This window comes from Gekko japonicus, unplaced genomic scaffold (assembly GCF_001447785.1).
Source record: "Gekko japonicus isolate JY-2015 unplaced genomic scaffold, Gekko_japonicus_V1.1 scaffold804, whole genome shotgun sequence".
Classification (NCBI taxonomy): domain Eukaryota; kingdom Metazoa; phylum Chordata; class Lepidosauria; order Squamata; family Gekkonidae; genus Gekko; species Gekko japonicus.
In genome coordinates, this window is record NW_015159735.1 from 26,694 (window position 1) to 52,002 (window position 25,309).

The following is a 25,309-nucleotide window of genomic DNA, read 5'->3' on the forward strand; positions in this document are numbered from 1 at the left end:
GCAAATAATTTCAGTCTTATTGAATTTAACAGGAAAGAATTGAGCCTCAAACTATTTCTGTCCCATTGAAATAATTGAAATTAAGATATGTTTAACTTTGGCTGGGTCACACTGATTTTTTTGGACTGCCTGCTCTGTGAATGTAGATGAATTTCCAAGTGATCTTGGCTGACAGTCTTTTCCAGTGTGCCTGCTTTGTTATTAAATCTTTGTTTTACAAGAATGTACGTCCCAGCGAAGGATTTCCATTGGTACACCTTCCACCCAGTTGTGACCTGATTGGCAAATGCCTCATTCAGTGTTCTCTGTAAAACAAATGGCTACCTTAAAGCACGGAACACTCTCTCAACAAGTGTGCCCCGCTCCCTCATGTACACATCCAAGAAATGTTAATATGTCATTTCAAAGCGTAGCCTTTACCGTGAAGACATGCTCAAATGCATGCATAATAGAGCACAGCCCAAAAGATCAAGGGTTTAATAGTGTTCTTTAACTATAGCTACTTGTGTCTGTTGACACAGGGAAATTCCAACTGGCCCAAACGCTGAATGGAACGGAGCTGCAAAAATGTAATGATATTTATTTCCACAGCTGCCAGCAAACTCACATGCGTCATGAGTCATTCCAGATGTGGGATATAAAGCCGCGCTCGTCTGTGCAAATGAATTCCTGATCCCAAAAGAGAATTGGTTTCGAGTGAGGTGCCGCTGCTTTGATAAAAAAATTGCCCCCAGGAAAGCCAGCAAGATCTCCTATACCAGTGTGTGTGGGGGGGAAGAGGATAAAAATTAGACACCTGTCCCAGGCAATACAAGGCGGTTGGAAAGAAAAGATTTATCCAATAGGAAAGATCTGTATCTCTCTTGGAAAATCAAGGATGCACTGGAAGACTGTGTTGGTGCTCTTGTTATATTACAATGCTCATGCCGCTGTACCTCCCAGGTGGAACCGAGGTAAGAGTTACAAATCTGAATTGTTTATGGCAGAGAAAACAGAAGTACAGAAGAGAGATTTGCAGAAGAGAGATTTTATCAAATGAGTATTTCCATTCACTTCTAAAAGACCTTGGGGGTATATGTGTGTGTGTGTGTGTGTTTTTAATCCTTTCTCATCCATTTACTGTGGGCAAAGGAAAATTAAAACTGATTCTTTTCCATCTGGAAATTCAAACTGTTGAGGTCTTAGGAATGAAGTCCCATAAACGAGGGTTGCTAATTTACCTTGAATGTTTCACATGGACACTCAGGCCATGTTCACACAAACAGAAACACTGCAGGCTGAAGATCTTAATTCACATACAGTTATGTGCTTTGGAGCGGACTGATATGGAAAGGACATAAACACATTGCGTAATGTAAGGGTCCATGGTTTGCTTAGAAGGCAGTGAGACTGGGGATATAGGCAATGGGCCATCTTCCAAACGTGCATATTGTCACTTCGCATTCTGCCAAGTGTTAAAGACAGCTGTACCATTCCCCTGCTTTCCTGGATAATGATTTTTCCTTGCAGGTCTGACACATCTTAACAGCTGCACACTGTGACAGGTAAACACCTACTTAACAATCATCTATGAGTCCCTTTAAAAATTAACCTAGTCACACAGGAGCCATATTTGGCTGCCTCTGGGGTAACAAAAATAAACCAGCCATGTACAGCAGGGTGCAGGTTCCTCAGGAAAGACCCATGCTGTTAGCTTTTGCCTACGTGGCTGAGTTATTTTAATATTATCCCAGCTGTGCTACTCACAGACAGTTCCCACATGGCTAGGATAACCTAATGCAGGATGGATGGGAGGGGAAAGGGTTTATATGTTTGCAACAAGGTTGTGTTCACCTGTTGACGTTGTTAGGATGATGTGGCAGGGCTTGTACTGTACCAAGCCATGAATATATTTTTAATGCAAATGCATAGTCTTTTTTCAAATGATTATTGGGGGTTTTCCTGTCATTTCAGACAGACCTGTTTTAGTAACCAGCTGCTGGCAGGATTTATTTACCTGTTCAGACAAACCCACTTGCGTCAGGTTAACAAAGTGTGGTTGGGCCGCTTTTGAGGAAAACTGCTTTTTTCCCATTTCCATCCCCTTCGTTGTGCTTTTAAATTCCTGTGGTGTGCTGTTTAAAATGTCCATAGCACTTCGTACAGTGCTGCTTTTTCCCCACGCCTTTTCACCGTGCAATATTCCTCAGACCTTTTTTCAACATTCTAAGTTGAGTGCTATAGTGTTAAACCACTATAGCACTTCAGTGCTATAGCAGCACCATTGAGATGCATTGAATGCATCTACTCCATTGAAGTGCTACAGCACTCATCTTAGAATATTCCAAAAAAAAAAAAAAAGTCCGAGGAAGATCACATGGTGAAAAAGAGTGATGGGAAAGCGGCACTTTTTGAAATGACCATAGTGCTTCAGAGACGGCTCATTAACAGAAAGAAATTTGCTGTATGAAATTCCCGTCCTTGTATCGCTTTACTCAGAATTGGAGCAGCAATGAACAACATCTGGTTTAGAATGGTAATGTTAAAAGGGCCACTGTAAATCTTTAAATGGTGATGGAAAGTGCTGTCAAGTTGCTGTCAACTTATGGCAGCCCTGTAGGTTTTTCAAGGCAAGAGATGTTCAGAGATAGTTTGCCACTGCCTGCCTCCACATCACGACCCTGGAGCCTGGACTTCCTTGGTGGTCTGTCTCCCATCCAGATACTAACCAGGGCTGCCCCTGCTTAGCTTCTGAGATCTGACAAGATTGGGCTAGCCTGAGCAATGCAGGCTAAATAAATAGGAGTTAACAAATATATAACAGCTAGTCCTGCCTTGCAGTCTAAGATTAGTGCCTTTGGAGTTGCATTCATCGTAGTGATTTTCTGTGTGTGGTTATGAACACTATAGGGACTAAGTATTTCTAACTTAAGAGAAGATGATGTTGTGGTTCTTCTTGGTATAAATTCAGAAATGTATCAAAGCATAGTTTTGAAGGCACATAATGTGATAAGTGCCGATCTCCCTGTCACAGAATCCTAAATTTCAAATGGGGAGCATTCATATTACTGTATTGCTAGCCAGTAGCAGTTTGAGTGGGAAAAACAGGTTAGTACTTGCTACAAAATGTAAGGCATGTAAAGTTGTGCCAAACAAGATTTTTCTAGGGTGGCCAAAATGCTTCTTGGCTTGTTACATGAGTTATCCTTAAATCCTGTTTTAGCAATGCACATGAATCAAGACATTTTGCTGCTAGTTTTATTGCGTTTTTATTGTATTACTGCTTGTCAATTTGTTGCTGAAAGTCAACTCACAGACATTTATATGGAAAGTTGTGGTCATGGTATCTTAAATAAATGCATGGCACGACTACATCATGCCTGGCTATGGTAGCTGATGACACTAGAACATGATCCCCTTTGGCAGCACCACAGTGGAAGTCTGAATTGGCTCATACTGGAGTGGATCCTTCCCCTATCCTACCATTCCACTGAGCAAAATCTGAGGCCTTCAGCCAGGGTAAGGAGTAGGGATGAGCAGGAACTGGAAAAATGGGGCTTGTGTCGGTTCGTGGTTTGTAGCCGAACCACGAACCAAACCAGGAGGGGCAATAATGTATCTCTGAGTCCCTTTAAACCACTAATTTCTGCTCTACCCACAAACCCCCATGAACTGCTTTAAATTTTAATTTTTCCCTATTCATGGTTCGCAAACCGAAGTTTGTGAGGGATCTACCATCACAAACTTTGGTTTGTGAACCACGAACAAGGCAAAACTCATGATGAATTTTGCTTCATGGTTTGGTTCATGCCCATCTCTACTAAGGAGCCTTCCTTCAACTTAAGCTGGACAATACTTTTACGGTTAGAAGTTAATATGCAAAGCTACAGACCACAATATACTTTAGATGTCATATTTTTGTTTAGTCCTGATTCAGCCTGGATTGAGCTCCCACAAGAAGAAGAAGAAGAGAAGAAGAGATTGGATTTATATCCCGCCCTTCACTACCCAAAGGTGTCTCAGAGCAGCTTACAAACTCCTTTCCCTTCCCCTCCCCGCAACAGACACCCTGTGAGGTAGGTGGGGCTGAGAGAGCTCTGACAGAAACTGCTCTTTTTCAAGAACAGCTGTTATCAGAGCTACGGCTTGCCCAAGGCCATCCAGCCAGGTGCAAGTGGAGGAGTGGGGAATCAAACCCAGTTCTCCCAGATTAAACACTACACCAAACTGGCTCTGTACAAACTGTACAAACTGTACACCAAACTGGCTCTGTACAAACAAGATCTGTACTGCTTTCTGTGTGAGCCAAAAATAAATCTGAGCAACAGCTCAGGCCAGTGTATATTGTTCTCCCCATCTCCATTTTATCCACGCAACAACTCTGTGATGTAGGTTAGGCTTAGCGCTAATAATTGGCCCAAGATCACCCAGTGAACTTCATGTCCGAGTGGGGACTTGAACCTGGCTCTGCCTGAACCCAGTCCAGTAGCCTCACCATAATCAAACCACAGTGACTTTTAGCAATCCCATTACTAGAAACAAAGTAGGGGCTAGAGTTACCCTGAATGAATTTGTTCTACCTTCTGGTGACCAAAAGTATTCTGATCAGCCTGTAGTCTCAAAAAGACCAATAGCAATAATATTTATTGTGACAAAGCAAGAGACAGTGTGGTGTAGTAAACAGATAATCAAACTAGGGAAACCTGAGTTCAATTCCTCACTTAGCCATGAACCTTACTGTGTGACTTTGGATCAATCTTTCTCATCCTGTCCTACCTAACAGAGCTGTTGTGAGAATAAAATAGGGGGAAAGAATCAAGTATCCCATGGTGACCTCTCTAGGAGGTCACTGGGATTACTGAGGATTTGATAAGTACTGAATAAAGGTATGCCCTGGGGAGTGAACAGTTTTTTAAAGTGTACAATACTACAGTTTACAAAAACAGTCCATACATGATCCATCTTTATTTATGTGCAACACCTAGGGGTTCTGAATGAGGTTGCAGATCCACATTGAAAGACTCATGCAGCCTGAGCAGTGAGGACCAGATGAATGTCAACTGTATGTGCAGAAGGCAGCTCCATCTATATACTAATAGTGAAGTCGCCCCCTTGCGTGCGGATACCTAAATCCGTGCATCGGGGGCACCTGGGGGGAGGGAGATTTTCGTGCACACTTGGGGCAGTCCCCAGGTGTGCACAAAAATCTGAAAATCTGAAAAAAATATCAGGGAATACTTAAATCCCCCCAAAAGTGACAGAGCGTCCACTGTGCATGCGCAGGGAACACTCTTGGAACGGCTTCGGCAGCGGCAACAGGAGGGGAGGGGGTGGGGGAAGGCTTGGCCGGCTGGTGGCTGTAAGCCGCAAATCCCTCGCCGCCACCTGGGGGGAAGGAGAAAGTTTGGCGAGTGGAGCTCCGGCCTCGCTGCCACTGCTGGGGGGGCTGAGGGGGGAGAAAGCTTGGCGGCCGACGAAGCCTCGCTGCTGCTGCCAGGGGAAGAGGGAGGGAGAAAGTTCGGCGGGACGACAAGGCCTCGCCGCTGCCACTTGAAAGGGGAAGGTCGAAGGGGGGGGGGGGGGGGGGGGGGGGGGGAGGGGGGGGACCGGGGGGGAGGGGGGGGAAGCTTACCTGCTCCTGCTCGTTCCTCCTCCGCCTGCTCAGTTTGGAGCTCCCCCCCACGAGTTTCGCAGGTCCTCTTTCTTGTCTCTGTCTAATAGCCAAGGTCTGTTTTCCGTGCAGATACTTATTTCCACCAACAGAGGGATCACTCTCCCCCAACAGCTTTTTCTACAAACCAATCATTTCCTCCACAAGAATTACCATTGCCAGCCTCAAGGTGAGGGCTGGAGATCACCCAGTATTACAACTGTTGTCAAGGTGACAGAGATCAGTTACCCTGGATAAAATGGCTGCTTTGGAGGGTTGAGTCTATGGCATTATACCCTGCTGAAGCTGCTTGCGTCCCCAAGCCTCACTGTCCCAATGCTCCACCCCCAAATCTCCAGGAATTACCCAACCTAGCAGCCCTAAGGTGAATTGATCTCTTTAGCTTGGAGGTCTGTTGTGATTCCCAGAGAGCTGCCACTGCTGCTGTGAGGGGAAAGGAAGCAGGTAGGTAGCTGGGAGTACCGCCACTGCCGCTGCTGCTGTGCGGGGTGGGGGAGGAAGCAGCAGGAGGCTGGGAGAGTGATGGAGGCAGAAAAAGAAAATGATGGTGTGGAGGGCAGAAAGAGAGAAATAGTGATGAAGTGGGGAGGCAGAAAAAGAGGATGATGGTGGGTCAGAAAGAGAGAGGAAGTAAAATGCATGGAGAAGAGACAGAGGGTAAGAAAAGGGGGCAGAAGGGAGAAAGAGGGTGAGAGAGGTCGGGGAAGAGGGGAGGAAGCAAAGGTGTGAGGAATATGATAACCATCCCACAAGTGTCTTACAGGTCTCAATTTGTGTTCTTATATTGCACTTACTGGTTTGGGGTGAGAATATTTAACTAGCAAGAATTTCCCTTCTTGTTTCCAGTGATTTTAAAAATGCCACAATGTTGAGGGGCGGGGGAGAACTCCTTGGAAGTTCTTTACAATGTGCTATTCAGTATGACGATTCATTTTTCCTGGTGGTTTATACTGAAAATGTGTGGGTGAGTTTTCAGTCATGAGGGTTTGGTTACTTTGAGGTTACTTTGGTTAAAACCCCAAACCTTTTGGTTAATAATGCCCTATTTCACTGAATCCCTCCACTGTTACTTGTCTCTCACTCTGTGCTTCCTTTAGTAGAACTTTCCTTGACTGGAAAAGGAAAATTCCTCTTAGCAGAGTTTTTGAGACTGGCTCTAAAATCAGAAGCTTTCAAGGGAACATTGGCAAATATTGAGTACAAGCTATATTTATCAGTGTGGGGAGGGGGGGAAATCATTTGGTTGGCTTTGGTATTTTGAAACCCGTCTGTTCTGCTAAAGCGAGCTTGGTTGCTGAAGACCAGCAGTTAACAGCATGTGGAATCTGAACTTTTGAGGGGACCAAGGTCATGGTCACATGGTCATTTTGATCGGGTTTCACAACTGCTCCCTATCGCATTTAAAAGGGCTGATCAGACAGCCGATTCTGTCTCCCGTATCGAAGCGGACTTACCCCCACAATCCTCCCGGTTTTTTAGTGTGTTTTCCAACACTGAGAAAATCAAGTACTTTCCTACTAGTACTGTGAATCAGCAATTTCTCCTATCTGGACAGCCATCTCTCACTATGAATGCGATTAGGTCATTTGTACATCCTTCTTGCGGTAGTTCCCCCCCCCCCCAGCTTTCACTGTTGTGCACATGACCAATCTGCGCTGAATATATTAAACACATGAACGCTCAGGTGCACGTAAAACAGCGCTCAGTTACATGTTGGTAGTTCATTTTGTTCTCTGTGAAAAAACACTGCATCCAAGTGGGAGCCATGGTATGCACATGTGCATATGTGTATATGCGCATATATGTGCATGTGCAAAGAAATTTTTCGTTAAAAATTGTGCCGTCTCCAGGGACAGTAATGTCTTTTCTGTTGCTCCATTTACTTTTTGTGCTCTTCACAGTGTGATCCCAGCCAGTCAGGGATAATGTACAAATGTAATGATGTCACAGCCAATGGAGCCAACTTTGAGTGAGGGCAGAAGTATTAACTCATGACCAAAGCAACGGGGTTGACACTCCCTACTTAGACATACTGCACTGCTCATGACACAGCATAGAAAAAGAGGAAGTGTTTAGTCCCTTGCCAGGGAAGCACACTGCTTTGTTCCTGCTCTTCTCAACCCATTCAGAGTGAGGGCAATGAGTGACCTCATTAGTCCTAATTGATGACATCACACAGGCATATTTGATTGGCTATATGGCACCATGAATGTCATCATATTTGTGATGGGGTGTGAAGACAGCAAACAGTGATACCTGAAACGACAGACAGGAGATACAAAATGGCTAAAAAATGGGACAAAAATTAAAATAGTTTGTGCCCTGACCTGGATAGCCAGGCAAGCCCAATCTCGTCAGATCTTGGGTGCCAAGCAGGGCTGACCCTGGCAAGTATTTGGATGGGAGTTCTCCAGAGAATACCAGGCCCTGGAGGCCAAAGGCAGGCTATCAAGCCACTTCTCTGAACATTCTCTGTGCCCCAGCAGGAGTCGCCAGAGGTTGCCTTGACATCCAGGCAGACACACATGTGAGCATGCACACACGCCATACACACACACACATGCCAAAAAAATGTAAAATTAAAACAGAATGCTTGGCTTTTTGATCCCCTGAAAGCTCGTCTTTTCCCAAATATTTGCTAGTTAAAATGTGGTGCAACATTAATTTAAGTGTTTTTTTTTAATTGGATGCCTTTGTTCTACTGTGTGGTTCTGTTTATAAGCAGCCAAAGGGAATGATCATGACCCGTCAACACTTAATCTTAATCTGTTGATTTGGGAAAATCAGGGCTGGGTATCTTCAGCACAGCTGTCTGTAAATGCCAAGGACCATCAGCACCAGCAGTTTATGTGGCATTATGAGTCTGTGGTCAGTGACATTTTAGAAACGGGAACATGTGCAAAGTGCTAACGGCAGCTAGTTGCTAAAATTCTGGCATCATATTTAATAAAATACAGAAAAAGAAATCAGGAATGTAGCAAACATTTTTCACATTTTTTACTTGTTTATCCTCACTAAGTTAACCAAATATAATAGTGTTTTTTTCCCCTCGGATGTTTCAGCCTCCTCAGAATCTCTGGGTAAAGGAGCAGAGACTCAGGATAATGGGCCAGATGTATGGGGGGGGGGGCTTTCCTCACTAGTGTGAGAACTAAGAGTTGCAGGATTTTTTAAAATTTATTTTATTAAAACATTTATATCCCACTTTTCCTTGTAATTCAAGGCAGTTTACAATAATCTTTGCATCACAGAATCATATACTCACTGAGTTGGAAGGGGCCATAGAGGCCATCTAGTCCAACCCCCTGCTCAGTGCAGGATCAGCCTGGAGCATCCCTGACAAGTGTTTGTCCAGCTGCTGCTTAAAGACTGCCAGTGAGGGGGAGCTCACCACCTCCCTAGGCAGCCGATTCCACTGTTGCACAACTCTTACTATAAAAAAAGTTTTTCCTAACATCCTTCCTGCCTTTAATTTAAACCCATGATTGCGAGTCCTCTCCTCTGCTGCCAACAGGAACAGATCCCTGCCCTCCTCGAAGTGACAGCTCTTCAAATCCTTCAAGAGATCAATCATGTCCCCCCTCAACCTCCTCTTCTCCAGACTGAACAGTCCCAAGTCCCTCAGCTTTTCCTCGTAGGGCTTGGTCTCCAGGCCCCTGATCATCCTCATCGCTCTCTTCTGCACCCGCTCCATTCTGTCCACATCCTTTTTGAAGTGAGGCTTCCAGAACTGCACACAATACTCCATTTAATACATTTTAGTTTAGAAAACAAAAGTAAAATAACAAACCCCAAATCTCTCCTTTTCACCCATTAAAGGATCCCTGCCAATATAAATCTTCTTGAAAGCCCTGGCAAACAGGTAGGCCTTGTAGCGCCTCCTGAAGTTCTCCAAGGAGGCCCTCCTCATCCCTTTAGGTAGCCCATTCCACAGAGCTGGGCTGGGCTCTAGTCAGTGCCAGACTGGCCACCCTAAGCAGTGGGAGAGCCCACAGATGGCTACCTGATGACTGTAGTTGGCACACAGGGACATATGGAAGAAGATGGTCCTTCAAATATTTGTTTTGGCTCAAAGTGTGGTGTATTCAATTCAATGTAAACTGTATGTGAACTTCGTCCTGGGCAAGGATCCTAATTCCTCAATTCCTATTGGTAGCCCAGGAAGAGCCGACCAATCACCTAACATCCAGTTCCCTGAGAGGGAATGTCTGTGATTGGACTTTATCTTTACAATCCTATTGGTTGATATGTACAGTAGGGCGTGGCTACATTAGCCCGGTAGAGTTTAAAAGGAGCTCAGCTGCAATGCAAAAGTTGTTCTGGTTGTTCTGTTCTGGTTGTGTTAAGCGTTGCTCATTAAAGCTGAATCACTGGCTGAAATCACTCTCTGACTCTTGTTAAGTAGCCAACTTAACAATTGGCGATGAAGGTGGGATCCTAGAGTGGATAGGCAGCCCTGCTTAAATCAATTCCACAACGGACGGGGACGAGCATCGCGTCATGGCCAATCAACCGCAAGCACCACCAGATCTGGTGGAAGCGCCTGCCATGATGGCCAACAGCCAGAAGTTCGAGGCATTTGAACCCACAACCGAGGACTGGGACGCCTACCTGACGCGTTTCAAGCTCCACCTCGAGGCCAATGACATCACAACGGAGGCGAAGAAGCGGGCCACCCTCCTGAGCTCTTGTGGCAAGAGCGTCTTCGATATTGCCCGGTCATTGGTCTCCCCAGCAGACATCAAGACGGTGCCATTCAAGGACATCACAGAGAAGTTGAAAGCCCACTTCTCACCCTAGCCTTCAGAGATTGCCTGCCAGCACGCATTCTACAAGCGGAGCCAGGCGGCAAGCGAATCAGTAGCTGACTACGTGGCGGCTTTGCGCAAGGCTGCGCGTCCATGCAACTTGGCGGACATCGATGAGGCCCTTTGAGACCGGCTTGTGTGCGGCATGAGGGACGAGAGGCTACAACAGCGTTTGTTTGCCCGCACCACCCTGACCTGGGCTGTCACATACTCTGAGCCCGTCGCCACAGAGGCAGCTGACAAGTCTACCAAAGAGGTCCGTCAGCGGCTGGCGCTGACAGAGCAGCATGTTCACCACCAAGGTTCCAGCTACGAGAGCAATGAGGCGGACGATGACGTCCACGCGGTAAAGGCGGGAGTGGACAAGCGGACCTGTTGGCTGTACCTCCTTGCCAGTCAGACTCCACTCTGCCCTATCAGGCATCGTTCCTGCACTTCTAGGTTCCACCTCTTTTATTTATTTGCTTGTTAGTTGGATTTGCATCCTGTTTTTACAACAACTCTCTCTCCAAATGCCTTACATCAATAAGGGAACAAGTCTTGCCCTCAGACTTATAGTCAACTGGCAATTTTTAAAAAAATACTGACCTCCTATTTCTGAGTCTTTTAGCCCTTTTTTGTCTGCCTTCACAACAAATTGTGTGTTGAGTGTGGCCCTTGAAGGACATGCAAATGAAAGGAGGGGCAGATAACCTGGACTTTTTCAAAGCTTCCCCTCCCCCTCCCCTGCTGCTTCATGACTTTCCTATGTGATAGGAACCATCAGATAGCCCATGCACCATTTTTAAATTGCTAATGTTTGTTTCCTCCAGAGTACTGGGGCCAAAGCTTCCAGCCAGAGATTCAGGTTTTTAATCCCAGTTTAGTCATAGATTCATTTTAACAGCTTTCTGAATTAAAACTGTATTTCCTCATGTTTTTTTTACACAGTGAAGTTCCACCCAGTCATTTCCCTCCTGAACTAGATAGCTGTCTGCTGGGATGGATTGGCACACTGAGAGCCAGCATGGTGTTGTGGTTAAGAGCGGCAGATTCTAATCTGGAGAACCGGGTTTGATTCTCCATTTCACTTCCACATGCAGCCAGCTGGGTGACCTTGGGTCAGTCACAGTTCTCTCAGAGCTCACTCAGCCCCACCTACTTCATAGGGTGTCTGTTGTGGAGAGAGGAAGGGAAGGTGATTGTAAGCCACTCTGAGACTCGTTTGGGTAGTGTAGATCAGGGTATAAAAAGCCAGTTTGGTATAGTGGTTAAGAGTGCAGACTCTAATCTGGGAGAACTGGGTTTGATTCGTCGCTCCTCCACATAAAGCTGCTGGTGTGACTTTGAATTAGTAAAAAGTTCTTTCAGAGCTGTTCTCTCAAGAACAGTTCTCAAAAGAGCTCTCTCAGCTCCACCTACCTCACAGGGTGTCTGTTGTGGGGAGGGGAAGGGAAAAGAGGTCTGTAAGCTGCCCTGAGACTCCTTCGTGTAGTGATAGGTGGGGTATAAATCCAATATCCTCATCGTCTTCTTCTTCTTCTTCTTCTCAGGAGCAAGCAAAACTGAGCTGCAGTGCTGGTAGCCATGGAGATCTGGCTGCCAGTATTTCCCCAGGGCAGTGGTCCTGACAGTGGTCCATTTGAATCTCTTTGTATGTTAAAGGGCCAGTGTACCCCTGGCTGTCTATAATTAGCATTTATCGGTACTGGCTTGAGTGGCTAGTCTTGCCGTATTCTGAAGGTTCTATGTGTGTTATTGCCAGTGGCTAAAAATAGGATGTGTGTTCAACAAAGTAAGGATGATAAGTGAATTCCCATGGTTTATATCTCATTACTCTTCAGAAATTTCACACTGCACTAGGTGTCACTCCTTCTCCCTTGTGATCAAATTAGTTATAGAATTCTATAGAATTTATAGAATTATAGAATTTATAGAATTAGTTAGAGAAGAAGAAGAGAAGAAGAGAGTGGATTTATCCCCCGCCCTTCACTACCCAAGGGAGTCTCAGAGCGGCTTACAAACTCCTTTCCCTTCCCGTCCGCACAACAGACAACCTGTGAGGTAGGTGAGGCTGAGAGAGCTCTGACAGAAACTGCTCTTTTTCAAGAACAGCTGTGCCAGAACTATGGCTTGCCCAAAGTCATCATAAGAGACGCCAATGTTGGATCAGGCCAAAGGCAATCCAGTCCAACACTCAGTCACACAGTGGCCAAAAATACCAGGTGCCATCAGGAGGTTGACCAGTGGGGCCAGGACACTGTTGACCCCCCCCCAAGCACCAAGAAGACAGATCATCACTTGCCCCAGAGTCCCTGCCTATACCTTGTGGCTAATAGCCACTAATCGACCTCTGCTCCATATGCTTATCTAGTTTCCTTTTGAAGCCGTCCATACTTGTAGCCGCCACCACTTCCTGTGGCAGTGAATTCCATGTGTTAATCATCCAACAGGTGCAAGTGGAGGAGCGGGAAATCAAACCCAGTTCTCCCAGATTAGAGTCCGCATTAGAGCATGCACAATTTGCTGCAACTGTTAGTTCTTTCTGTGTATCCTCATCATTTTATTCAGGTTCTTGACTGATGGTCATGTGTGCCTTGATAAAACACTGCAAAATTTTAATTTATTTATTTATTTTATTAAATTTATATCCTGCCCTACCCCACAGAGAAGGCTCAGGGCGGTCACAACAGATAAAACACAATAGGACCCCGGTCACATGGGAGGTTTTGGCCCGGAAGAGGGACGGATCACACCGCAGCATCTAGGAAGTGGTGCGCACCCGTCCCCGATCTGTCCCTTCAGGCCAAAAATGCGCATTAACCCCCCCCCCGGAAATAGTAGCAACAACCTCAAACGCCGCAGCAAGCGACGCCGCGGGATCGCCGGCGCGCCCATCTTCAGGAGCATTTGAGGCTCCCGGCCGAACTGCACATGCGCACACATGCACAGCCGGCTGCCTCGCTCTCCCTTCCGTGGCTTCCCTCCAGTATCTGATCGTGCCGGGGAGCAACTGCGCGGCGGCTTAAGGGATCTGTCTGATCCCGCTTCCACGTGTCTCTTTTGATGCAGCTCTAAAAAGCTGCACTTTGGCTGCATCAATTTCCCCCGTGTGACCAGGGCCTAAGTGTTAAAAACATTATCTAAAACCCAATTAAAAACCGCTCAAACAAGATGACAGTTAACAATAAGATTTAGGCATCCATGATTTCTCCAGCAAGATGTTGAATTTAGCACTAAGGCTGATATTTGGAAAGAGGAGGCTGGGACGGTAGGATGTCTGCCACTTCAACCAAAGGCCTGGCAGAACAGCTATGTTTTACAGGCCCTGTGGCACTGTAACAAGTCCCACAGGGCCCTGATCTCAACTGGGAGCGCATTTCACCAGGTTGGGGCCAGAGGATAAAAAGCCCTGGCCCTGGTTGAGGCTGAGTGGATGTCTTTCTGGCTGGGGACTAATTAGGGCTACCAAATCAGGGCGGGGGGCGGGGAAACCCCCACTTAGGGGGCCCGATTTCCACCGCGGCGGAATCGGGCCCCGGGGGAAACCCCACCCCTGCGTGCACGTTACAGGGAAGTGATGTCATGACGCCGGGCACACTGGGGGCGGGGCCACAGCCATTTGAGGGGAAAACATAGAGTTTTCCCCTCAAATGGCTGTGGCCGCGCCCCAGCGTGCCCGGCGTCATGACGTCACTTCCCTGTGACGTGCATGTGGCGCGCGCGCACACACACCGGGAGCCGGGCTGGAGTCCCCTGCCGCAAGGGTAAGTGCCATTTGGCAACCCTAGGACTAATAGGAGATGTTGGTCTCCAGAGCACATATGGGGCACATACAGGGAGAGACGGTCCCGTAAGTATGCTGGACCCTGGCTGAATAGGGCCTTAAAGGGTATTACCATAATCTTGAAACAGATCTGGTACTCAATTGGCAGCCAGTGCCGTTGGTGTGGCACTGGCTAAATGTGCGCCCACACAGACGTCGCCATCAGCAAGCGTGCCCCTGCATTCTGCACTAGCTTTAGTTTACGGATCAGGTTCAATATATGATTGTATCAAGATTGCTTTTTTATTTTTGGCTATGTTTTAACGATACTCACAAGGACATATGCACCCCAGGAACAGCATTAGGAAAAGTCAGGTGTAACATCCATTCTATTCAATGATGATGCACAAGGGCCCTTTTGTTTGTTTTTGTTTTTCTGTGTTGTCATCTTGAACCTTCTCATTCCTCTCATTTGTATTACTGATGTTCCAATTTGTCTCTTTCCTGCTGTTTTTTTTAATACTATCTATGCATCCTGTGCTATTACTGTGCTAAAATAACATACCCATAAACTTTAAAATGTGTGAAGTGAATGGGAAAAAGTCAACACAAGTAAACAGAAAATGACACATACACACACAAATAAAAGCTTTGCAAGTTTGATTATTCACACAAGGGAGAGATGCAGTTGAAATGATGATTTCTGAGTCGAACTAGCATGGCATGAGAAATTTGAAAGCACCCCTCCTTGGAAAACAATACTTTTTATTACCACATACGCGCGAACACACACAGAAGCTCTTTGTCAAGCGACACACGGTTTTGGCTCGCTAAATGGATGACAGTCTTTTCCACAGCTCTGCCCCAAGAGCACAAAACCAGATCACACCCAGCTAGACTTGGCACTCAGCAAACCTTCACAGACTAGCTATTATCCTGATACATTAAAAAGTGTGCTGCCTTATAAAGCTATGGAGGAGTTCAATTTTTACAAAAGTCATTGGTATTTATGCAGCATTACATTCGCTCTGCCTTTTAAGACTCAACAGCAGCTTTTTCTTTCCTTAAGCACTGCCTAGAAAACAACCAGCTCTTATTTCCAAGATGGTGTGGTTCTAGTGAGCCAAACTTTCCATCGGCTTCCACTCTAGTCTGTTATTTCCCCACCCTTTCTTTCCAAGGAAAGAAGATGGTGGGGAAGGGAGCAGTTCTTGGAGAGTCATGTGTCCTACCCAATAGGGAGTGGTAGATCCATGAGTACTCCCTGCTTCTCCAGGATTGCACCTGCCCACCCACCACTCAGCAGGGCAACGTGGGACTAGCTTGTCACATCATGACCAATGTTCCCTCTAAGCTGTGGAGTCTTGTGAGCGAAAATCCTACTTTGTGAGCTACGGGCACTGAAGTTGTGAGCGAGCCATTTGGTTGCTGCATAAATTAGTTTGCTTTGAGGCCATCCTTCCTGAGCTAGATCAAAAATCTGTGAGCTGGAGGCTAAAAAACTGTGAGCTGGCTCACACCAACTCAGCTTAGAGGGAACACTGATCATGACCAAGCAGAAATTTTGTATCTAATGCTCTGACTGGCTGAAAGAAATACCTTTTAACTTACTTTGCATTATCTGGAAAGGAGCTGGACGTGGTTAAATAGGCTGGGTCATTAGTTCGGCATGGTTGTAACTTGAGTAAGCAGGAAGAGTGCGAGTTATGTGCTTATGATAAGAAAATCTGGCAAGCCTCCTGAAGCATCACTTGATGGTGGAGGTTTCCTAATATACTTTCCCATGGCTGAGAGGGAGGGGTGGGGGTGGGGAAGGAACACCCCAGTCCTGGGGCTAAAACCAGCTGATTCCTATTGCTGTCCATCATGGGGGCCTCAGCTCCTGTTGACCCACAATTTGATGTGCACGCAAGGAAAAGGAAGTTGTGAAAGGAAACCTTTGGGCCAGGGTGGGGTTGCTGGCATCTCTTTGAGCAGCCCATTAAATAGGATAGCCAGCCCTAAGGAGGTGAGTGAGTTTAATACACACTGTGCCTATCAGCTGTTATTAAACATCTTAATTGCAGGGGGAGGGGCAATGCTCCCCTTGCAACTAAACAGTTTCTTATATATCAATGTTAGCTGTATAAAAGGTTTCAAAATTTAATATTTCATCCCCCCCCCTCTAAATCGCAGCTATGCATAATTTGGAAAGCTGGTGAGGTAGTACTCTTTAAAAAAAACTCCCTTGGCTTCTCTATTCCTTTTAAGGATGTGTCATTTGGAATGAACCCTACCTGGCTTTTTAAGGGGTGGTATAAGGGGTGGTGGAGCTGCGGTGGCTCAAGTGGTTAAGATGCTGAACTGCAAGCTGTGGAAGGTCGGTAGTTCAGCAGTTTGAGACCCGGGTGCCGCATGACAGAGTGAGCTCCCGTCTCTAGTTCCAGTTCCTGCCAACCTAGCAGTTCGAAAGCAAGAAATTGCAAGTAGATAAATAGGTACTGCTTTGGTGGGAAGGTAACAGCGTTCCGTGCGCCTTGGTGTTTACTCATGCCGGCCACATGACCACGGAAACATCTTTGGACAGCGCTGGCTCTTCGGCTTTGAAACGGAGATGAGCACCGCAACCCTAGAGTCGGACTCGACTGACTTTCGAGCAAGGGAACCTTTACCTTTTTTATAAGGGGTGGTAACGTTCTAAAATAGTCATGTCCACCACCACCACCCTTTTGCTGTCAACTCCTGTAGCGTTTTCAAGGCAAGAGATGTTCAGAGATGATTTGCCATTGCCTGCCTCTGCGTAGCAACCCTAGTATTCCTTGGCAGTCTCCCATCCAAATACTGACCACGGCTGACTCTGCTTAACTTCCAAAATCTGACAAGATCTGGCGAGTCTGGGCTATCCAGGTCAGGGTTGTGCCCTAGTTTGCTCTAAAGCCCTTCTTCTTGCTGATTGAGAAGAATCCTGGCAGACTGATTGATCCAAAAACTGGAACAAAATGCATGTAAAACCTCTCATTGGGACCAGGCACATTAACATAAGACACTGTGCCAAGCTTTCAAGCTCACCTTAGCTCTTCATCAGAAGGGATATTACAAAATTTTAAAAGGTATAAGAGTCGTGGGCAGAATTCTCAGGCCATGGTCTTTCAGTCTGATCTTATAAGGCATTTGCTGTGCCACGCCAGCAGGAAGTCAGTTTCTTCACTTTATTGCAGCAGTGTAGATGTACAGCATAATCGGGGTGGAGGGATGCATTCAGTCAACATCACTGAATTTTTGTTCTCTCCCTGACATACGAAAACACCTAGAAAATGTTTCAGTCAATAATGATGATTGTAAACCACTGAAATCTAGCTCTTGCACTCGCTTTCTGGGAAATTCTAGAACATGACAGGAGGAGGAGAGTTGGTTTTCATATTCTGCTTTTCTCTACCCTAAGGAGTCTCAAAGTGGCTTACAATCACCTTTCCCTTCCACTCCCCACAACAGGCCCCTTGTGAGGCAGGTGCGGCTGAGAGAGTTCTGGCCCAAGGTCAACACCCAGCAGGCTTCATGTGGAGGAGCAGAGAATCAAACCCAGTTCTCTAGATTAAAGTCTGCTGCTCTTAAACACTACACCACACTGGCTCCCAGAGGAGACTGGTTTATAAATCTATAACTGACTCACAAAGGTTCTGACCCTGATCATGGTTAGGGTGTATACACTAGGGCAATGCTCCCTCTAAGCTGTGGAGTCTTGTGAGCAAAAATTTTACTTTGTGAGCTACGGGCATTACAGCTGTGAGCAGCCGATTTGGCTACTGCATAAATTACTTTGCTCCGGAGCCATCCTTCCTGGACAAAGACAAAAATGTGTGAGCCGGAGGCTAAAAAAACATGAGCTATCTCACACTAACTCAGCTTAGAGGGAACACTGCACTAGGGATGGGCACAAACTGGGAAAAAGGAGGTTTGTCCCGGTTTGTGAGGTCACACAAACCTTCGTGACCCTCCCCATTTATCGAACTGGTTCCATTTGTGAAGTTCATGATGCTGGCAGTGACTCCCCAAAACCAGTAGAATGGAATGTGGAAGATCTCCCTTCCCAGAAGATCTTTCCTCCCTCCTTGCTGCTGGTGGCGACTCCCCAACGCCAGCAAAATGGAGGGGGGAAGATCTTGCAAAAGCCATTTAAAGGGAAGATTCCCTTTAAATTGTGTTTGCAAGTTGCAAGTGAAGTCAAGTGAAGTCCAAGTGGCGAGTTCACTCACTCATGCACGAACCACGAACATGAACTGCACAAACCTCTGTGAAAAACTTGGAGGTTCATTGTGGGTGCGATCGCATGATCCTTGGCTCACAAACCACGAATAGGGTTATTTTGTCATGAAATTAGGTTCGTGAGCCAGTTCATGCCCATCCCTAATGTACACCTCATGCTGAGATCCGTGCTATAGAAGGCCAAGCTACCCAGGGCTTGTGGGTGGAGGGATCAAGTTTTGCCTTTACAACAGCAACACTTCTAAAGTGCCCTATTTTATTCCGCCCATGAATGATTATCAACCATAATTTGAGTATATGTGAAGCTGCCCTATGCTGAATCCAACCAGAAGTCATCCATAAAAGACATTATTGTCTACTCAAACTGGCAGCAGCTCTCTGAGGCAGAGGCCTTTCAGATCACCTACTGCCAGATCCTTTAACTGGAGATGCTGGGGACTGAACTTGGGACCTTCTGCATGCCAAGAAAATGCTCTATCACTGAGCTATGGCCCCTCCCACAATGGGATTAAATTAAGATGGGTGTAGTGGTTAAGTGTGCGGACTCTAATCTGGGAGAACCGGGTTTGATTCCCCACTCCTCCACTTGCACCTGCTAATTGTGACCTTGGGTCAGTCACAAGCTCTGGCACAGCTGTCCTTGAAAAAGAGCAGTTTGTGTCAGAGCTCTCTCAGCCCCACCCACCTCACAGGGTGTCTGTTGTGGGGAGGGGAAGGGAAAGGAGTTTGTAAGCCACTCTGAGACTCCAAGTGAAGGGTGGGGTATAAATCCAATCTCTTCTTCTTCTTCTTCAATGCTCTTACGGGCCCTGGCCACTGAGTATCAAACATGCTTTAGAGTGTAGAACAGACCAGTTTGGTGTAGTGGTTAAATGTGCAGACTCTAATCTGAGAGAACTGGGTTTGATTCCCCACTCCTCCACTTACAGCTGCTGGATGACCTTGGGCAAGCCATAGTTCTGTCAGAGCTGTTCTCTCAAGGGCAGTTCTCTCAGAGCTCTCTCAGTCCCTCCTACCTCACAGGGTGCTCTGAGACTCCAAGTGAAGGGAGGGGTATAAGTCCAATATTCTCCTCCTCCTCCCCCCAAAGTATCCTATACAAATTCTGCTTTGCATATGCTCTCCATACTTGAATAGTTAAATGTTTGCTTGTTAGAGAAAATTTGAGGGCTGCATTTTGTACCCAATGATATTTGATTTCACTGCTTAATATCTGACAGGTTATGTGTTATGGAACTTGACCACTGACATACAACGGTGTGTTGTATTTCACATAATTTTTGACAGTACTGATAGCTGATTCACAAATAATTAAAAGCCAGACTTCTAAAGATTTTCTGTATCAACTTATCCATCCAGCCGGGTTGCCAAGAGACCTGGAGAAAAATATCCTGTCTGTGTAACAGAGGCTTAATTGAATGTTATTTGCCAGGTGATGTTCAACTGCCCGTTTCCACATTTTAAGCTTCTATTAAAGAAGCAGGACATTTTTTCCCCCTTCAGACTTGTTGGTAAACTGCTTTCCAGGACTCTCTGGCCCTCTACCATAGAATGCGTATATATTCCAGTATATTCTGGGTCATAAAGTGTTCATTCACTCCTCATTAGTACTGTTGGACCCCACCATTGCCCATAATAAATTGAAAGCACCTACAAAATACACCCAACTAAAGTGAGTCACAGTGGCATGAATCTAGGGTGCCAGCTCCAGGTTGAGAAATACCTGGAGATTTTGGGGGTGGAGCCTGAGGAAGGTGGGTTTTGGTGAGGGAAGGGACTTCAGTGGGTATAATACCATAGAGTCCACCTTTCAAAGTGGCCATTTTCTACAAGTCAAATGATCTCTGTTGCCTGTAGATCAGTTATAATAGTGGGATATCTCCAGCTACCACCTGGAGGTTGGTAACCATACATGAATCCACACCAGCAACCCTCAAGTGGAAGTGCTGACTCATACAACTGGCACTTCCCTGGGATTCCTATCCACTGAATTCCATGAGTCTGCCAACATACCCAGAGAGTCCTTCAGATAATAGAGGAGAGATTTGAATATAAGAATCAAGACTTAGTCATACTAGTTTGGGGTGGGGTGGGAGGGACTTAATGTGGGATACAAAGATTTCCAGAAAGTTAATAGCAGCTCTGTGGCTCACTGCAGCAATCCACAATGGTACATGAAAACATAGCAAGCAGGGAAGGGGTAGGAAAGCAAGTTAAGAACTCAGTTCCCTCATGAGTCCTCACAGGTTCTCTCTCTTGTGTGTGTGTGTATAAGAATCTGCCTATTTTAAGGGCTTTCCTTCATAGCCCATAATCGGATATATCACAACAATCCCACCCCCTCTGCACAGATTAAAACCATGCTGTATTCAGTCAGGTACACCGTAGAGAGTACCCCAAAAGGACGGGATTGATTTATCAAGGAGAAATGGGATAATTTCCCTCATTCTATTTTCATGACATTCTTTTTCCTTCCAAATCTTTGTTTACACTGTCTTCCAAACAGCCAAACCCCAGAACATAGTTTAAGATCTCTCAAAGGGTGTTTTTATGTATGATTTTAGTGCTGACAGAAGATGAAGATGAAGATGTTGTTGATCTATATAAACATTGAGAAGTTCAGCAGAATCCATTCAGGCTAAGAATAAGACCTGATGACATTGTTGGAATATGTAAGGTCTATAGTGCAGCCTTATAAAGAACATCTGAAGATCACCCTGCAGGGGGACAGCTGAAGGACTGCTAGTTAGCCTAGCTAGATTAGGGACTGCCCACAGTTTCAAATTATCTCCTTCCTGTCTCCTGATTGGCTTTTTGGAGACTTCCTGCTCCAACCAAGCCTTCCCCCTTCGTTCCTGTCTCTCACAGCAGTTAGTCAGTTAATTAAGCCTCTCTCCCTCTTCTCTCTTCTATTAGAGTTTATTTCTTCTTTAATAAACCAAGGCCCCGGTCACACGGGCCGGATATCGCGGGGGGAGGGAGGCGTGGCTGTTTGCCCCGGAGCGAACTACCGCATGGCCGCCGGATCAAATGTCCCGCCGACGTCCCGTGATTCGGGGGCAGGTGCCAATCATACATCAATCCTGTGGAGTGGCAAAGAAGCGGCGTGGCGGGGGTTGTTTTTTTAAAAAAAACCAAAGTGTGTACATGCGCCGTTGGGTGCTTGTGCGCATCCCGCGGAGACTTGGGGGAAAAAATCCTTTTCGCGATGGGACATGGGCGGGCGCCGGATGCCACGAGCTACCACAGGAAACGTGATCAGACACCCGCCCTTGCCCCACGGTTTCCGGAAACTAGCACCTTGAAAGTACTAGTTTTTTACGGCGCATCTTCAGCGGGAAGCCTCGGGTTCGCCATGGGAGAGCTACGCTTCCCAGATGTTGCGGTTTGATCGCGCCCGGAAAATCTGCTTATCTTCTGTCTCTGTAGCGTGGCTAATGCTCCGTGTGACCGCAGCCCAAGTTACTTTCTTTAAACAGTTGGTGCTCTGTTTCTCTGCATGTTTAAACTCTGCCAACAGACATTGTTAAAAAACAAGATTTTGGAATGGAAAGAGGTAACTTGGGGCTCTAAGTTCTGAAACTCAAAGTTGTTGCTATCAGTAGCCATGAGATACTAGAGGAGACAGCCTTGCAGTGGAGGAGGAGGAGGAGGAGGAGGAGGAGATGATGATTGGCTTTGTACCCCGCCCTTCACTCAGAGTCTCAGAGCAGTTTACAATCTCCTTCCCTTCCTCTCCCCGCAACAGACACCCTGTGAGGCAGGTGGGGCTGAGAGAGCTCTTTGAGGACTGCTCTTGAGAGAACAGCTCTGAGAGAACTGTGACTGACCCAAGGTCAAACCCAGTTCTCCCATATTAGAGTCCGCACTCCTAACCACTACACCAAACTGGATCCAGATGGCAGCTTGGTCCTCTGCAACATCTTTCACTCAAGTGCATTCCAGAGAGAAATCCTTTTAAAGTTGTTTTCATCCCTGCTTATGGAGATGACATTAGTCTCTGTCTTCTGGATCTGAACTGCCTTCCCACTCAGTACAGCTGGACATCTCCTCTGTAGTTTTCTAGTACAGTCTTTGATGTCTAAAGATACTTTTCCAGGACTTGCCTTCACACATCTTCAAGTTATTAAGGAAACAAGGGCCAGGTGCCCAGAGGGTTAGTAGACTGACTAACATCTGGTAAGGCAGTTGAACTAGACCAAGAAAAGCTGAAAACAGGTTGTGTGTGTGTGTGAGAGAGAGAGAGAGAGAGAGATTAGGCCTAGATTCTGTTGAGCTGCTCCAAATCTGAAATCAAGGCTTTCGAGTAGATTTGGATAATACAGTTTCTATCCTTCTATACAATTGTTAATATTTATTTTATTTATTACATTTGATTTATTAGGCTGCCCTTCCCTGCAAGCAGGACTCACGTCGGCTTACATCAGAAGACAAATACAATAAGTAATAAAATTAAGAACAACTTTAAAACACTTAAAGGCATCAACAATATATCAACATATTATCCAAGATGGCGGGGGGGGATTCAGAATCCACCAGCCCCTTAAGGTGGAGGGGATGTGGAGGAGTAGGGGGGAGTGGCCCGTTATGGATTAGAAACCTCCTGTCTTGAAGAAAGTCATAACGACTATTTGTGATGTGCGCTGGATGCCTCATTAAATAGATCAGTGCATATTGTAATGACAGGATAGTTTTACAGAAACTCCTCCGGGGAGAAGGTGATGGCGAGTCACATTAATGCTCCATGCTGTTCTTTGATACTGAGCAAGTCCCTCATGTTGCTCGCTCTGAGTCAGCGTAGGAGGAAGCTGAGCCAGCAGAAAAGTTCTGACATGCATTTATAATCACTGTGCTGAATTCAGCCTGCATTTCTTTTTGCATCTCAGCTTATATACTAAATCGTATACATTCAGGAATGTCCATGGTCTGGAAGTTAGCAGAGGTGCATTGAGAGAAGTCACCGAGGAAGTGGAAGCACATGGGCTGGGAAGGCATTCAATGTTCACAAGGTGGCTTTGGATCAGTCACTTTCTCACTGCTGAACCTCAGGGTTGGCTCAAGGGTCTCCATGCCCTGGAAAAATGACACATTGGATGCCATCAGCCCTTGCCACCCCTCTGCAACAGGGCACAGGCAGCAAAAAGTTGGTGATCCTGTTAAAGACAAGAGGGGTGGTGTGGTCAAAGCGATGGCTCAGAAGGATGCAGCGAGTCATGGGAGAGATGCAGAGGGTCACATGTTATCCTGGGCTTTCACTTTACCATAACTCTGTTCACATGCTAAAGTGAATGCATGTACCTCCTGTCTGTACAGGTGCTAGGGTTGCCAGGTCTTACCTGACTGCTGGTGGAGGGGAGGTCCAGAATTCTCCCAGGAGTCTTCTCGCAACGTGAGCACTGCAATAATGCTACCCAGAGGTGACATCATCATGGAGGGCACATCAGGCGGGACGCTCTAGCATTTGGGCAAAAAACTTTATGGTCACAATACAGTTTTTGCCCAAATGCTAGAGCGTCTCCTGCATTACGTCATCGCACCAGGCACATCGGGCAGACGGGCAGCTTTGGAGGGCCCGAAATCAGGGGAACCCCACCCCCATCGGGGGGATGGCAACCCTAACATGTGTACATCTCTTGGTAAGAAAGAGCCAATGTATGCTCACTTTATGAACCAGGGATCAGTACCTGGATAAACCTGGTGTTTGTATCACACAGTGAGCTATACACATATTGACTGTAACATGGGGATTACTCAAGGCACATACAAAGAACTTGTATGTAACTTACGAACAAGGCTACAGTTTTTCCAGGAGGGGTGCCGTGCAATGCCCTTCCATGGCAAAATTTGGACCCTCGGACTCTTCCTAAGCCGACAGACACAGAGGATGCTTTGCTCCCATTTGCTCCAGCTGCCACCTTCACAGTAGAAGAGAAAGCGTAAGAATCTGATCTCTCTTCCCTGCACTCCCCAAGCTCTGCTGAATACATGGGGCAGTTTTCCAAGGAAGGGTGCTTGAACACTTATTCATTTTAGAGCTGTCAATTGGGATCCCTGCCAGCAGTTGTTTTGGCAAATAAACATAGTAATTGCGGGGTGAGTGAAGTTTTAATTACTCAGCAATTAGCACTTCAGGATTTTAATGGCGAACATTACTCTTTCTTTTCAGGAGCAAAAGGTGTCACAGTTAGGCAGGAGAAGCAGAATATAAACAGAGAGTGGAATCTGAATTAAGGGGGACATAGGAAGAGGCAGAGGTTGGAATGCCAGCCCACCTTGCAGGGCTGTTGTGATGAATAACTCCTTATGGATGGCCACTGTGAGCTTTCTGGAGGAACGGTGGGATGCAAGTATAATAAACCAGTTGAATAAATAACTTTTCTAGTTAAGAGTGATTGCCTAGTGGCTGGAGTCAAAAGGTGAAAATAAAATAGATGAAGACAGAACCAAATATGTCATAATAGGGCTCTAGCATGGAGGAGTCTGACAAGCCTGCACAAATGCAAACACGGTTCCAGCTAGGGTTACCAACCGCCAGGTGAGGCCTGGAGTTCTCATGGAATTATAACTGCACTCTGGACTAAAGATATCAATCTGCCTTGAAGAAATGGCTGCTTCGGAGGGTAGGCTCCAGTACATTGCCTATTTGCTGAGCTCCCTCGCCTTTATAGACTCTACTCTTCCCAGGCTTCACACTCAAATCTCCAAGAATCAACCAAGCTGAAATTCCTAGAGATCCAGGGAAGAGCCTGAGACATCTTCAGGCCCCAGCTGGGGGGCTGGTAACCCTAGCTCTAACTGTGTCTGCACTGACCGGTCAGATTCCTCCAAGCTCCACCCCTCCAAGCTCCACATTTGGCCCTGTCT

At 46.2% G+C, this 25,309-nt stretch overlaps 1 protein-coding gene across 1 annotated transcript in view; it reads left to right on the forward strand.

The window, feature by feature from the left end:
• The first annotated feature begins 877 nt into the window (after positions 1-877).
• Positions 878-25,309, forward strand: part of FAM180A (family with sequence similarity 180 member A) — a 32,344-nt gene continuing 7,912 nt past the window's right edge. The window contains exon 1 of the mRNA XM_015429345.1: positions 878-953. Coding sequence (XP_015284831.1) covers positions 878-953 — 76 coding nt within the window. The remainder of the gene's footprint in view (positions 954-25,309) is intronic.